Source organism: Perna viridis, chromosome 1, assembly GCF_037379345.1.
Source record: "Perna viridis isolate PV_CMFRI_1.1 ecotype Kerala chromosome 1, ASM3737934v1, whole genome shotgun sequence".
Classification (NCBI taxonomy): domain Eukaryota; kingdom Metazoa; phylum Mollusca; class Bivalvia; order Mytilida; family Mytilidae; genus Perna; species Perna viridis.
Genome location: NC_142445.1, coordinates 33,292,500 through 33,308,423, shown reverse-complemented (window position 1 = coordinate 33,308,423; position 15,924 = coordinate 33,292,500). Strand labels below are relative to the sequence as shown.

At 32.4% G+C, this 15,924-nt stretch overlaps 1 protein-coding gene across 3 annotated transcripts in view; it reads right to left on the bottom strand.

Moving 5' to 3' along the window:
- The window catches only part of LOC148628442 (cyclin-G-associated kinase-like), a 163,967-nt gene that overhangs the window by 59,389 nt on the left and 88,654 nt on the right, over window positions 1-15,924 (bottom strand). For all 3 annotated transcript variants that reach the window (XM_088587597.1, XM_088587607.1, XM_088587616.1), the window contains 2 exons: window positions 8,917-9,050; window positions 1,863-1,976 (listed from right to left, as the gene is read on the bottom strand). In XM_088587597.1, the coding sequence (XP_088443723.1) occupies window positions 1,863-1,976; window positions 8,917-9,050 (248 nt within the window). The remainder of the gene's footprint in view (window positions 1-1,862; window positions 1,977-8,916; window positions 9,051-15,924) is intronic.

Genomic DNA, 15,924 nt, shown 5'->3' with positions numbered 1-15,924 from the left:
CAACCTTATTCCTGATTCTTCACCCTCTACTAACACAGTGCATCTGAAAGTTTCGTAGAGTAGTTTTATCTGTCTTGGATGCCATAGCACTTCATTAAGGACCAGAGGAGGCTATCTCCATGGATAGAATCAAATGCCTTCTCAAAGTCAACATAGTTCACAAATAATGGTGCATTCTACTCAGTACACTGTTTTAAGATGTTTCTGAGTGATATAGTTGTTCTGTTGTGCTCCTTCCCCTCCTAAACCTAGCATGTTCCTCACACGGTTTTTCCTCCATAGTGTCTTGGATTCTTTTATCACCACTCTACAAAAAATCTTGCTAAGCACTGACAGAAGGGTGATGCCTCTATAATTGTCACGTACTGATCTATCACCTTTCTTTGGAATCTTTATAACTAATCCTTTACTCCAGGCAGCTGGTTTTGTTTCTTGGTTCCATATCAGCATATTGCAGTAAAGAGATTTCCTAGATATTTTACTGTTGTTGCTAGGTTGCCATTAGAATTTCGGCAATTATCCTGTCAATACCTCTTGATTTGCCATTCTTAAGTTTTTTTCATGACACCTGTATCTACCTTACCTATCATGTCACCTTCACTTTCAACCAATAGTGGAATTATAGTGCAGTCTCAGTGTAGCCTGATGTCTACTACTGAATCAATTTTATCTAGTACTTGTTTGCACTAATTTCTTATTGTTTTCTTAACATCAAGGCCTGAAGTTTCTGTGAGAATTTTTTTTTCAATCTGTGACCTTTGACCTTGGGTATAAATGAAAATTGCCAAAGGATTCCCGAATGACAATTGTGATACTACCAAACAAAAATACCCCAATAAGCCATTTTTTTAACAGAAGCATAAATACCCTAAGGGTTTCAACATTTAATAAATTGTCAATTTCAGTGGTATTACAGTGGGTTTAGGGTACATATTTTGCATTTAACATAAAAACCGTTTGTATGAATTCAACTTTCTTAATATCACTTGAATGCTGAGACATTTAGCTACATGATGATACCTATAGTTTCTTCACTATTGATATCCAAGAATGACTTAGACATTAAAACAATTGAATCACAAAAATCTAGGCTTCTTGACTCAGAGGTACAAATATTGGTCTTATACGAAAGAGAATATTCTTTGGTGACAAATTGATTCATAATGGGAGGTATAGAGGTACCATCATGAAGTTGCAATTGATATGTTGGAGGGTGCATGGAGGACCTGCTAAGCTCATGAACTAATACAATCATTCCATAAGTTGCATTGAAATCCATCCAGTGGTTTAGGAGGATGAGAGGATAGGAAAGCAGTGATTTTTCTAGTGTATTGGGGAAGAGGTCTGGGACACATGCAATTTGGAAAAAAAGAGCATGAAATTTGTGACTTTGGGAAATAATCTATGCTTAAGAGGCAAGAATTTTTTATACAGTAATAAAAAATAGAACATAAACAGAACATTAAGTGATATTCAACCACATAATGGTGAAAAAGGGGAATGGCAAAATGTTCAAAATGGGCTACATTAATGTGGCAGGGTATAAACATAAATCTAATTAGGGTCCTCGATGAGGACCATTACATTTTCCATTGTATTGGACCATGACGCGACCACTGGATGACAAATTTGATACAGTAGAATTTGTACATTCTATAAATCTTTAGGTGATGTTCAATGACAAAGTTGGGAATTAAGCTGAAATTTTGGAAATTTGCAGCATATTTCTCTTTTGGAATAGGACCGAAATTCTGACTTTAGCAAATATTTCAAAATCATTGCAAAGGGTAATAGAATGATGGACAAAACAACAGACAAGCTACTCTGATCACCATTTACAGCCAGCTTTAAAGCAAAATTACCTCATTTTATTAAAAAGTGGCACAGGGGCCATCATTATATTCTTTATCACGACTGGTTTACTGTGGGGTATATATGGGGTTTCAGCAACCATCTCTGATATGTACTCAATATACCTATAAATAAAAAGAACGATAATAAGATAATATGTGAAATGTAAAGCTTTGCCAAGCACAGCATGATACTACCACAGCAAGTTGAACTCTCGCTACTTGAGGCAAGTGTGGACACAATATTACTTTTTGACATACTAAGCATAGGTATTTACAGTTCATTATGGACAAAATAACTTATTAACTTTGTTGAAATAACAAAAAAATTATTAAAAACATAGTAAATTATATAAGTATATAGAAAATAAATAATCTGTGGCATTAGTTTATTGTAATGATGTCATAATGGTGCTACGATTATTCATCATTTAATGAAAACTGCTGAGAATTGCAAATTTTTATATATTTGTTTTCCATACTAACTACATCGAGAAAACTATGTCCACACCTTTATATTTAAATATGATAAACTACCGATATGTAATAATGAATGTCATGACTAAATATGAAGTTGTTTCTTGAGTGTAGACAATTTTACCTAGCCAGAAATATGACAAGAAAATGACAAGAAAGTACAAAATGGAAAGAATACCTGAATCTGTGAACTTTGGTAAACTTCAAGCAAACTTAATACAAGAATTTTCTTAAACTCAACTCTTTCAACACTTGATGATTAATTTTCAGTTGTACCTTAGGTCAAAAATAGCCTTATAAAAATCAACCAATACTCAAGTTGTAGCATGAAAAAAAGTGTCTACAGACAATTACGATGACAGTGCCATATATACTAATATACAACTTCAATTTTTTTGCAGTCCTATAAAAACTATGCAAAATTCTATCACTCTTTTTTCATATTTGATGTAACAAGCAATTAAATAGATTAAAGTTGGGGGGCTGGGATTTAAAAAAAATAAATAAATAAATAAAACCACTGCTGCAAAAAAACATAAATAAAATGCTTCACTGGGCTCAGCTTGATACAACCGCAGAGGTCAAACCCATAACAGTTGGGGCAAGTACAGTGAAACTTCTCCAGAAGGCCAGCACTGGGACAAGAAAAAATGGCCAGTTTCGTGAAAAACAGCAATGCATTCTAAGAGTTGTTTCCATTAATGTGTTCTATAATCCTACAACTTGTCACTTTGCTGGTCGAGACATGATTAATGCCAATTCAAAACTTTTGGCCTTTTATTACATTTCAAAGCTGCTCCCAGTTTTTAGTGGAGTCCGAGTTGCTCATTTACTTTTGTTACTTTGTATGTATGATTTTAGTTACTTTATGTTCTTTGTTGTGTGTGTGTGTTTTCCATGTCTGGTCTTTGTCCCTGGATTTCATTCTTTTGATTACCGCTATAACCTTGGTTCCCTTGATTACTCTTGCATCATTTGTAAATGATTTGAATTTATAAACGGTACTTTTGACAAAATAATGTTCAAGGTTTTGAAAGAATGTGTATTAAAGATCAAATGGCTATTGATGGTACATGTAATTAATTATTTGTATTGTTTTCGTAAATTACCTATCAACAAAGTCTAATAATTTCACCCCTATGTTGTTTTGGCTTGGGTACAGATCACATTAATAGACAGTTAAAAGATTGTAAAGATCATACTATTAAATGAACCCGGTTGCCTGATGTGTGTACACACCAATTAACAGCCAACCAGTGACAAAATGTAATGTCTGGATTAAATTTGTTGTTTAAACTACTGTCCCCTTCTATTATCATCTGTTCACTGATGAAATGTAAACCGATCAGTGAAAGAATTATTAATTACATAATATAATGTAATCATTACAGTTTTGTTGACACATTTATTACAAGAGAACAATAACCGGGTTTGCCAGAATTGAGAAGTTGCTTTTATTTGAAATATGTAACTAAAACTCTGAAAAACCAGCTGATGTAGTTTTAGGGGGTGACCAGTCTATTGAAGAAAAAACACACAAGTTTTAAGGTATATTGGCAGGGACTTTTGAAAACGACCGGTTTGAAGGGAAGACCGGTTTTCTCAAGGTCCAGTTTGGAAAAGTTTCACTGTATTGACATATAACATTCACCTAATTTCAAAAAGGTTTGAGCCATAACCCCCAAAATCAATACCAACCATCCTTTTGCAGTTTGGAACTTTGCTATACAATTTTACAAAGATCAACCCATTAGTACACAAATTATCGCAGGAAAATCAAGTGTCTACAGTCTACAGATGATGACAATAGGGCATACCAAGATACAATATATAAAAAAGAAATAAATAAGTTAGACCATTGCCAAAAAAACTAGATATTACTAACATGATACACCCAACTACCCTGTTTGATAACATGCGCCTTTTAACCTCCATTTTGATTTGGATCAAAATCTAGAATAGGAGGTGCACATGGGAGCATGTAATAAAGATTCAGTGAAAATTTCATTCAATTCTATTTAGTCGTATAAGAGGAGTAAGGGATAAGAAATGAGTCCCATTTGTTCTCATAACAACAAATGACATAGTCCATATTTTGCTATGTGAAAGCCCCAAATTGATTCATATGAGGTGCACAATGGGCACATGCTATAAAGATTCTGAGAAAGTTCTGTTCAATTCCATTTAGTGGTTCAGGAGGAGTACAGATAAGAGATGGGTCCCCTTGTGTAATGGAAGGACAAACAGACAGACACCCCTATCACTATATAACAGCACTTTGCAAGTGGGGGTACAAATCAAGTATCATAAATATAAATAATAAATAGAGGCAAGTTATAGCACAAAAACCAAGTGTCTACAGACGATTACTAGGACTACAACAGCGTCACACCATTAAACTACACAAATGCAAATTTTGTTGTGGTTGTATAAAAATACAGAAAAAAAAATGTTGAAAAGGGGCAATAGCAGATTTACACTAAAATCTGATCACATATAGATCTCATCATGCTGAACACTTTTACCCTGTTGGAATTTGCTAAACCTGACAGTTTTTGAGAAATATGCAAAAAAAAAACCCAAAAAACATCTGTTTGACCTTTAGGTCCTATTTTCAGTAACAGTGGCCATGTTTGCCAAGGTTTTGGAAAAATGGGGTGAATTTCTGGAAAAGTGGGTGAATTTTTTTCAGGTCAATAAAACTTGTCAAAAATTTACTAAATACCCGTATTTACATTGGAACTTGATTTAATGGTCTATTGTGTATGATCATGTTACATTGGTTTATGTTTGTGAATTATACATTTGTCAGTGTCCTATCAGAATAATAAACATGATGAATTTATCATAATTAAGTTTTTAAAATTTAAGATTTCCACACTAAAGGAGCACCACATGCTCGTTATGTTTAAATGAAAAAGCCAGAAACCGGAAGTTATCGCTAACGTTTGAAAATATGATACACCCTGAGACCTCACAAAAACTGTGTGTACCTGAGCTACCGATGAATTTTTAGCCGTGAAAATTACGCATCTATTAAATATTCATGAAAATTAAATTGAAACAAATTAATTTCCTTTTCTTAATTAATAAATAGAGATTTATAATTAGGAAATTTGAATTTCCTGTGCCTATGGGCGCCACCATGACTAGTTGAACTGTGATGTCACAAAGTCTGTTTGTAAAGTGAAAGTAAATAGGTAATTGATTACGATGACGGAAGAAATTGCTAATTTGGGACTTCTTAATAAATAAAAGAAGAGATTGAGGCACAACATGTATAAGCAAATGTTAGACATCATTGACGAACAATGGGATTTGCAGCCAGATGACTAGTATTTGTCTAAAGAAAATCTTTTAGTACTTCCGAAGAATGTTTGTGTTGCTGGTAAAAAAAACTTTTCGAAATTTCTCTTTTATCATTCGTGCAATCGTAAGCTTGACAAATCATCGTGTTTTGGTGATTAGATGAACATGATCGTAGAAATATCAACTGAATATTCTTTGTTTACATATTATTTGCAGTACTTGTATCAGTATCAAACTGAATTAGTGACGTAACAAGCCAATCGGAAGCTATCGGTAATAATCAATAAAATGTGGCTATGATCTTCCTTTAGATAGGAGAGTTCTGTAAGATGGCTATCCCCTTACATTTCAAGGATTTCGAACTTTGCATAGCCTTGAGCATTTTATAAAAGCGCATTTTGCTTTAAAGGTTGTTTATTTTTGTTTACGTGGGTATGATTTATCATAAGAGCCCAACTTAATGCAAAGGTGGTCTTTCCCTTTAAAAATAGTAAAAAAAAAATGAAAATGGGCATTCGTTTATTCCAACATGGCTTAAAAGATTTACAAAGAAATTTGACCACAGGTAGATCTCATCATGCTGAACACTTTTACTCCATGTCAGAATTTGGCTAAACCTTACAGCTTTAGAAATATATGTTTATATACTCCCAAGAACAAGATACACACCTTCCCAAATGCACTCTTCACCATGAAAACGCATTCAATTATTCTGTACATCTGTATGCATTATGTCATACTGAGAAACCAAATTCATACTTAGCAGAAGAACACTTCCTAAGAAGCCCATTTATCCAAGTTCAACACATATCAAACTTCTGTCACATCTTTTCCATCATTTTAGCATTTGTGCAACCTGAATTGGGGATTATAATTCCAGAAAAATGGAATTGAAAATGCCAAAAGGAGTATAACGAGTGCCCCCAAGAAGATTGCTCCACTGTTTATATGAATTGTACATTTAAATGTAGGTGCTGCAACCCACTATAGTCAACATTAAACATCAGATGGAAATATTCATTTGATTCATGCATGTATAATTGTATCTACTGAAGTCCTTATGTACCTAGTATAACAGTTTGATGACCATCGACCTAAAGTTTGAATCAATATATATAACAAAACTACTGTCTGACCCCCATGTTTTATTTTTAGTAATAGCTGCCATATTTTGCAATGGATAAAAAATCCTCTCATCATTTCTATTCAGAATAGCCTAAAGAACATTCACACTATGTTTGGGAGTATGTCAACGTGAAGAGTGATCGTCGTAGGTTGAAGTGCTTTACCGATTAGATTCTGACACAGACCTCTACGAAGACATCAATATAAACAATAATAAACACTAAAGATCATGATTTTGGAGACATACCCGTAGCCTACAGACCGAACAATCTTAGATATCTATTTACTAGATTTTTCCTCAAGATTTTTTTTTGCTTTTATTCTGCCAGTACCAGATGCTACCGTAGCTGGGTAAAAGTACCGGGTACCACCTTTTAATAAAGCACTGCTAATAATAAGGATCATTAAAGATATTGAAAAAATTTGGCTAAACCTAACGGTTTTGCAGATATATGCGAAAAACTACTGTCTGACCCCTACACTGTATGTTCTACTTTAAGCAATGGCTGCCATGTTTTTTGATGGATCAAAAACCCCCACATCAGTTCTATGCAGGATACACCATGGAATATTTGTACCATGTTCAGTTCCAATTAATCAAATAAAGTCAGAGAAGATTTTTGAAAGAAATAACATTAAAAATAGCAAAAATCGTTGAAAAAGGGCAATATCTCCAACATGACTCAACAGCTTAAAACCAAAATTTGACCACAGATAGATATCAACATGTTGAACACTTTTACTCCATATCAGAATTTAGCTACACCTAACAGTTTTGGAGATATATGCAAAAATCTGCTGCCTCACCCTTATTCTATTTTTAGTAATGGTGGCCATGTTTTTCAACAAATCAAAAAAACCCATATTAGTTCTATACAGGATACCCCAAGGAACATTCATACCAAGTTTGATTCAAATTAGTCAAGTAGTTTCAGAGGAAAAGATTTTTGAAAGAAATAATATTAAAAATAGCAAAAAACGTTGAAAAAGGGCAATAACTCCAACATGGTGTAATAGATCAAAATGAAAATTTGACCGCAGATAGATCCCATCATGCTGAACACTTTTACCAAGTCAGAATTTGGCTGAACCTGACATTTTTGGAAATATATGTGAAAAACTACTGTCAGACCCCTTTGTTCTATTTTTAGTAACGGTGGCCATGCTTTTCGACGGATCAAAAATTCCCACACCTTTCTATGCAAAATACCCCCAGGAACATTCATACCAAGTTTGGTTCCAATTGGTCAAGTGGTTTCAGAGGAAAAGAGTTTTGAAAAATTTTTAACGACGACAACGGATGCCAAGTGAAAAGCTGCAAACTTTGTTTTAGTTTCTGCATTTATTATATGTAATATATTAAGTCAGGAGTGCAACAACATAAGTTTATTGAGACTACTTGTTTATAGGTGCCAATTTTATTAAAGTGAATGATCACTACCAATTTCAAGATTGAGGGCATCTTCCTAAGTTATCAAAGAATAATTTGGCTGGACATTTCTTAAAATTATGTTTCTACATCCTATTTTATCAATTATGCATAAAAAAAATTCACTTTATCCATAATTTGAAATAAAAAACAACATAATTTTACTAAAGACTTTTTTAAGAGGTCTTGTTTACTAGAAAAATATATATTGAAAAGAAAAAAATGTAATTTTAGAAAAATAGTTATGAACTATGTTCTACTTTCTGCATTTGTATATTATATATTATGTCAGGAGTGCAAAAAAAATTAGACACAGAATCTTACCTATTGGAGAGCAAAGTTTGTAAAAGTAAACAGTTCACTACAAATCTAGAGATCTTGAATAGCTTTATAAGACGTCAAACTATAATGTACAGATTTATTGGTGAAATAATTCTTTAAAAATATCTACTGTTGTACAACTAAAAAAATAAAGACAAAATACTTCATCATAGGCCCAATAAATACGATTTATGATGAAATTATTTTTCAGTTCATAGTTGATGTCCAAGTTGATGAAGTGGTAAGTTTTAAAACTATTGATAATATCAAATATATTTGACATTATTGTTCCACATAAAATGTTCAAAAAGGTGAAAATCATTACATAATCAATAGTAGACAAGCTCAGACAAATTTACACTTTTTGGTTTCATAATATTACTTCATTGACAATGAATACTTTACCTTCTCTGTCCTGCAGAAATACCAGGCTGGCAACGTTTCATTGAGAACAAATGCAGTGCTTGTTGACTAGATTCAAATAACCTACAGAATACAAGAAAGGCTCCTGATACAGTTGCTGAGGAGGCTTTACCATCCTGAAAGGAATATCAAAATAAACCTTACATCTTTTGGTTCTATACTAATTTGTGTTATTTGTCAGTGAGAAATGATTTTTTTTTACAAAAAATTCTTGAAAAGAATATGAGAGTGAAACATGTAATAAATTTTAGGCTTTGCCTTTGATGGCTGAACTATTTGAACTCAAGTAACAATTGTCCGACTTGGAGAGAACAAATTGACACCATCTATAAACTAGAGGCTCTAAAGAGACTGAATCGCTTACCTGGCATAATGAGTAATCTTTTCTTTTTTTTTTTTTAATGCAGCCATGTTTTTTTTTTTTGATGAAATATCATCATGCTGCACATTAAAAACTAGAGGCTGTTCTGGCTTTCAAAATTCTGGTGCCAGAAAAATCACCAGCTGCTATTTTTTGTCGCCAATTTTCAGAAATTGGAGCCAATTAACATGATGTTAAAAAAATGATTCTATTTTTTAAAAATATGAGTTGGATGACAGTAAGTCCACTGATGAGTTATCTTTGTCAATTCATCAAAATAACCTTCATTCATGACAAACATGTACCGAAGATTCACTATGAATTCATGTATAAAGCAGGTTTTAGCTCTAGTCTTAGCTAGGATCTAAAACCATTAGTCACTTTTCATATGCAAAATGATAAAGTATTACTCCAATAATAGGCGTTTTATTTTTATCAATGACTTCATATTACTATACTTTTATAGTCCCCGATTTTAAAAAATGTTGACCTTGGTCCTTTGTGGACTAATTAAATTTATCTTAAAATATAATTTGATTTCTCATTTATAAATTTTCAACAAACTTATTTCTCTTTAATCAAGTGATAAAATTTCTATCAAACAAACATGGACCAATAACTGTGTTCCTTTTTTATTCTCTCTGGTTCTCCTATACTCCTGCTTGATATCTGAATATTATGACACAATTTTGGTCTAGTATGCATTCAGTATTTTCTAATTAGATTTGGGGAATCCCGTTTCTATTTGTTTACCAATTTTCCCACCTAAAAAGGCACATGACCATTAGAAAAGTGTTAACAAATGTCATCCATTTTCTTTAATCATTTCTTGCATTTCCAAATGTTTCAGATGCTACCTTGTGTCTAAAACATTGTTAACTGGATTTAATATACATAATCTTTTATTAGATAAATCTCTCTCTGAATGTATCATAAGGTTTAAAAGGGCTGTGAAGCTTGTTTGTTGCCATGTGCATGACCATGATTGTGTTCACCTTTTACAAAATGATGTGAGTTTTGATAGGGTCAATAATATATTTTCATCTGGTTGACATCTCCAATGAAATTTTTTTAAAAGAGAAGATTACTTAAATGATTTTTGAGTCAGAGTCATCAGTCTAATTACCTTTGATTGGCTTTAGTTGTAAATTGGTTATTGACCAGGTGTCATAGGTTTATTCCAAGATTGCCAACAACTAATGATCTACGGACAATTTACAGGTAAAGGTTTGCTGGCATTCAAGGAAAAGCTACAAGTAGTTATCACAACAAAAGTGCATGCATATCTGAACAGTAAAACTAATTAAACAGATAGCTAAATCTAGTTTGAGGCAAATTCTTTGGACTTAAATGTTTTTTTTTTTAATATTTCTATAGTTGTGTGTGCTGCAATATCCTCCCATATTACTTGATGGGATTTCTTAAAACTTTGTATTTCATGTTAAAAAACTCTGTTTTATTTCGTTCAGCTATTCAAGATATTTTTCTGGTCATATTATTATACCCTTGTTTATCCTTTATTATTGTAAGTGGTTCATAATATGATATATTGTTTCGGTGTTTGTTATGTTCACAACTCATCAGAATTCTGGTTACCCTATTTCATTGATTTTCTTGAAACTTTGTAAAGTTGTGGAAGACACAATGTATTTTCATACTGTGCTCATACTCATGCTCACCCAGTTTCCAGTTCATTGGAAATTATCAAATTTCCTTAATTAAATCTTATTATCCTTAAAGTTAAATGAATTGGTCTATCATAAATTTCATATAAAATTTCATTTCAATAAAAATATTTAGAATGATATTGTTTGTTATAAATTATAATAATAGTATTTCTCTATACTTTCTTTAATATTTCTTACATATAATTTGCTATATAACCTTTCCATTCCCAAAATATTTTTTGTTAAAAATTTATAAGATTTTTTAAATTTTATTTATTCAAATTTCATAATGATTTTAACCCAAAATCTACAACTTTATCTCATAAAAATGTTTACAATGTTGCTGTTTTATCTTCACTTATTATTTTTGATTGTTAAATATTTATAAAATCATTTGAATAGTTATTAAAAAAAAAAACACCCATTGTCATTATCTAAACATCTATTGAAATCTTTTTGTTGGCGTTCAAGGAATAGTTAACATATAAAATGTTGGTATTTGAAGAAGACACCGTGTCAACACAATTGATTTATTGGAGGGAATATCCATTGCTGATGAACTTCCTGTCAATTTTAATATATAAAATCTAGGCGCTAAGAAAATCGCCATCAGGTTATTTTTGTCATCAAATCAGATAAAAAACTGCGACATTGACGAAGCCCAAAACAATCCCTGCTTAAACCCAATGTTAGTATTTGGCTAAACCTAACATTTTGAAGATATATGCTAATTAGTGCAGAGGATACAAAATGTATCTTGAATGGAATATCAAGAATGTAGACCATGTGATGAAGGAAATACATTTATAGTACTGAAAATTGCTGTCACATTTATAAAATAATAAGATTGTTTTGACAATGATAGAAAGAAAAAGATTCTCACTTAGATTCCACTATATAAAGGTCACTGCAGATAACTTAATGAAAATTTATGGAAATAAAGTTAAATTGAGACACTTAAACAAGCAAATCCAAAAATGTTTTTCTGTAAAAAGTATATATTTTCCAAAACCTTACATTATGGAGATCCATGAAAAAAAGATAGATATTATTTTCTATTTGTCATGGAAATCTATAGCCATGGTAACATAACAAAAATATGTATCAGTTTTCATAATAAATTTTGGGTGCAAAATTAATTGCCAAAAAACAGATTTTCTAAAATATCAGGCACTTTAAAACTGCCAGAAAAAGTAAGCATGCATGGTATTACTGTAAAAAAAACATAAAAAGTGTACCTTTTTCTACTCATTTGTTCATGTTTTTAATTCTTAAAGTTCATGTGAAATTTAGCATTTTTGAAGAACAGCCAGTTGGTGCAAGGAAGAGAACCTGAATCTTTCCAGACAGCTTAAAGTATGCATTTTACACCTCTTTACCTTCACAAGTATTGCAACTATTTATGAATAAATGCTCTACTACCCACAATCAATATTTCCACCAAGTTTTACCTTTTATTTTTAAGTTTTACAGAATTAGACCAGGTCAGTTTTGTGTACAAAACAGTGCACCTCAATCCCATCAGTATAGTGTAACCTTGAATTAGATTATGTAATGATTTTCTGTATGATTAACCATTATCATTCTTTCAAAACTTTTAATTTTAACCAAGAACTTAAGAAGCTGTTTACATTTCGGAGTCTGTTTTGAAAGGGAAGTTACCAAAAAATCCAGTCAATTTCGTCCCATTAAGAATCGCCCAAAAAATTATGTCCCTAGAATGCAAAATAAAGAACCAAAGTGGTCACATTTGGGCCCTTATTCCTAAATGGATCCAGTGAAAACCTACAATTCAATAATCCCAAACTTCCTGAGGGGATATTGCACCTTGTGTTACAATTTCAAAGTGATGATAACTTTCACTCAAGTTAACAACCAAACCAGAAATCAGAAAAAAAACTTGTTTCTGGCCCCTTTTTAGCCCCTCATTCAAACTTGGCTCAAGTCAGAATCCCAGTTGCAATTTCAAAGAGATTCTTTTTACTAATAATCAAGTTATTGTCTGGACATCAAGAAAATGCATGTTTTGGTCCCTCTTTTTTGGCCCCTTATTTCTGAAAAGTCTGACCATTGTGGTATAGACAATTGTGGAAAAGTATCAATGACATTCCTTTGCTTTCATTAGAGTTAAATACTTAAATTCTATGAAATGCTACAACAATGACATGTAGGACGCAACAGCATAATACAAGTACCAATTTTTTGGGCAGTCATATAAAAAAAGTTTTCCTTAAAGGGTGCTACATCAAAGACACTTGCCTCTTGTAGGCCTTATCATAAGGATAATTTCAGCAACTGAAACTTTCTTTCTATCAATCATAGTTTTCAAAATATGGCCTAAAAACTGTCAAAAATGTCATTTTTCAATTCTCAAGGGCAATAATTCTAACAAATTGTTTGACAAATTTGATCCCTTGAAGACTTTTGTAAGCCTTATAATAAAGATCATTTTGGCAATTGAAAGAATTTGGCTAAACCTAACAGTTTTGGAGACATATGAGAAAAATTTCTGTTCCCTTTGACCTATTTTTAGTAACAGTGGCCATGTTTTTCTACAGATGAAGATCTATGCAAAATACCCTAAGCAGTGTTCATACTAAGTTTGGTTCTAGCTGGTCTGGTAGTTTCAGGAGAAGATTTTTAAAAAGAACTTACATTAAAAATAGATATAAAATGTCAAACGAGATTTCCAGGAGCCTGAATCTCTCACCTGGTTAAATTTTTGCCTTAAGTTTGGTTCTAGCTGGTCTGGTAGTTTCAGGAGAAGATTTTTAAAAAGAACTTACATCAAAAATAGATATAAAATGTCAAACGAGATTTCCAGGAGCCTGAATCACTCACCTGGTTAAATTTTTGCCTTCCAAGGGCAATAGCGCCATACATGCACCAATTTTTTTTTGGGCAGTCATATAAAAAAAGTTTTCCTTAAAGGGTGCTACATCAAAGACATTTGCCTTTTGTAGGCCTTATCATAAGGATAATTTTATCAATTGAGTTTCATTCTGTCTATTATAGTTTTCAAGATATTGGCTGAAAACAGCTAAAAGTTTCATGCAAATCAATTCGTTAGTTTTAGAGGAGAAGATGTTTGAAGAAATTGTTAACGACGACAGACGCCAAGTAATGGCAATAGCTCTCATGGCCTACGGCCAGTTGAGTTAAAAACACAATAACTTCAACATGGCTTAAAAGATTACGATAAAAATTTGACTAATTTGACTAAATTAAGCAAAACCTAACAGATTTGAAATATATGCGAAAAACTACTGTCTGAACCTTATGTTCTATTTTTAGTAACAGGGATCACGTTTTTCAAAGGATAAAATCCCAACATAAGTTTTATGCAGTATACCCTTAGGAACATTCATACCAAATTTGTTTTCAATTGGTAAAGAAATGTCATAGGAGAGGATTTATTATTAATAATAGCAAACAAACATTGAACTAGATGCTCAAGAGAGCCTGAATCACTCACCTGGTTAACCATATGCTTATTTGAAAAACTTGAGGAATGAGACGGGATAAGTTAAAATCAACTAAATTGTCAAATGCAGGAATGCTTTTAATAGCATTTTCATGTCCTGAACCGGAATTTTGCTAAAGGCTACAATTCTGAGTTATTTTCAAAAACCTGTCTTACAGCCCCCTATTTTTAGTATAGGCAGCCATATCTATTCACAGATTAAAAATCACAACAGTCATTTTCAGCACAATACACTAAAGAACTATTATGCTTATTCTTATTCAATGATCTGAAATGGTTTTAGAGAAGAAGATTTTCAACAACAAAAAAACTGTTTCAGGGGCCCGTAACTCCTACATCAGTCAATGAATGGTTTTGAAAATTTTGGCATAGGTTTGTCTTATGATGCTGAACAATAATACCCCATGCCAGAAATTTGCTAAAGGCAACGGTTTTTGAGTTATTTGCAAAAAAACTGCATCCTGACCCCTATGTTCTATTTTTAGTAATGGTGGCCATATTATATATGAATCAAAAATTCCAAAGGTCATTTTGTGCAGAACACCCTAAGGAACAATCATGCCTAGTTTAAAACCTGTCAGTCTAGTAATTTCAGAGGAGAAAATATTCTGAAAACTTGTCCACGACGACGACGGCGGACACTAAGTGATGGCATAAGCTCACCAGGCCTATGGCCAGGTGAGCTAAAAAGGGGAGGAACTCCAACATGGCTTAACAGATTAAAATGAAAATTTGATCAGAGATAGATCTCATGATGGTGAAAACTTTAACCCATGTCAGAATTTAGCTTAACCTCATAGATGTGAAATATATGTGAAAAACTATGTTCTATTTTTAGTAATGGCAGCCATGCCTTTCGATGGATAAACATCAGTTTTATGCAGAATACCCTAAGGAAAATTCACACTTGGTTTGGTTCAAATTGGTCTAGTAGTGTCAGAGGAGAAGAGATTTGAAAAATTGTTAACCATGATGGACACCAAGTGATGGCAATAGCTCATATGACCTTTGGCAAAAGGTGAGCCAAAAATTGTATGAAAACATGAGCCTAAAAATTCGAAATGAGATCAAAAACAGAAAAGTCAATTTTTTTTTAGAGTGGCACCTTTGGCCCGTAATAACTCAAAAACAATGATAATTATCTCAAATCTGATTGAAAAAGTTGATTGCTTTGGGCATGACCCAAATTTGCACTTCTCTAACCCCAAATTGGTTAAAGATAACTAAGTCTACCCTATAAACACTTTCACAACAGAATTTCTAAAGGAACACACTGACATCTGAATCATCAAAATTGGATCAACAATAAACAAATCAAATCCAATGATATCATAAATTTTCCACCTTTAAGCCCTTTATTTTCAAAAGTGTTGGGGCAAAAACTTCCAATGACTATGGGCCATCTGTCTCCATGTACAATGTGTTTAAATTTCAAAAAGATTAGGAAAGTTTTACTAAAGTTATAGTAAAAGAAATCC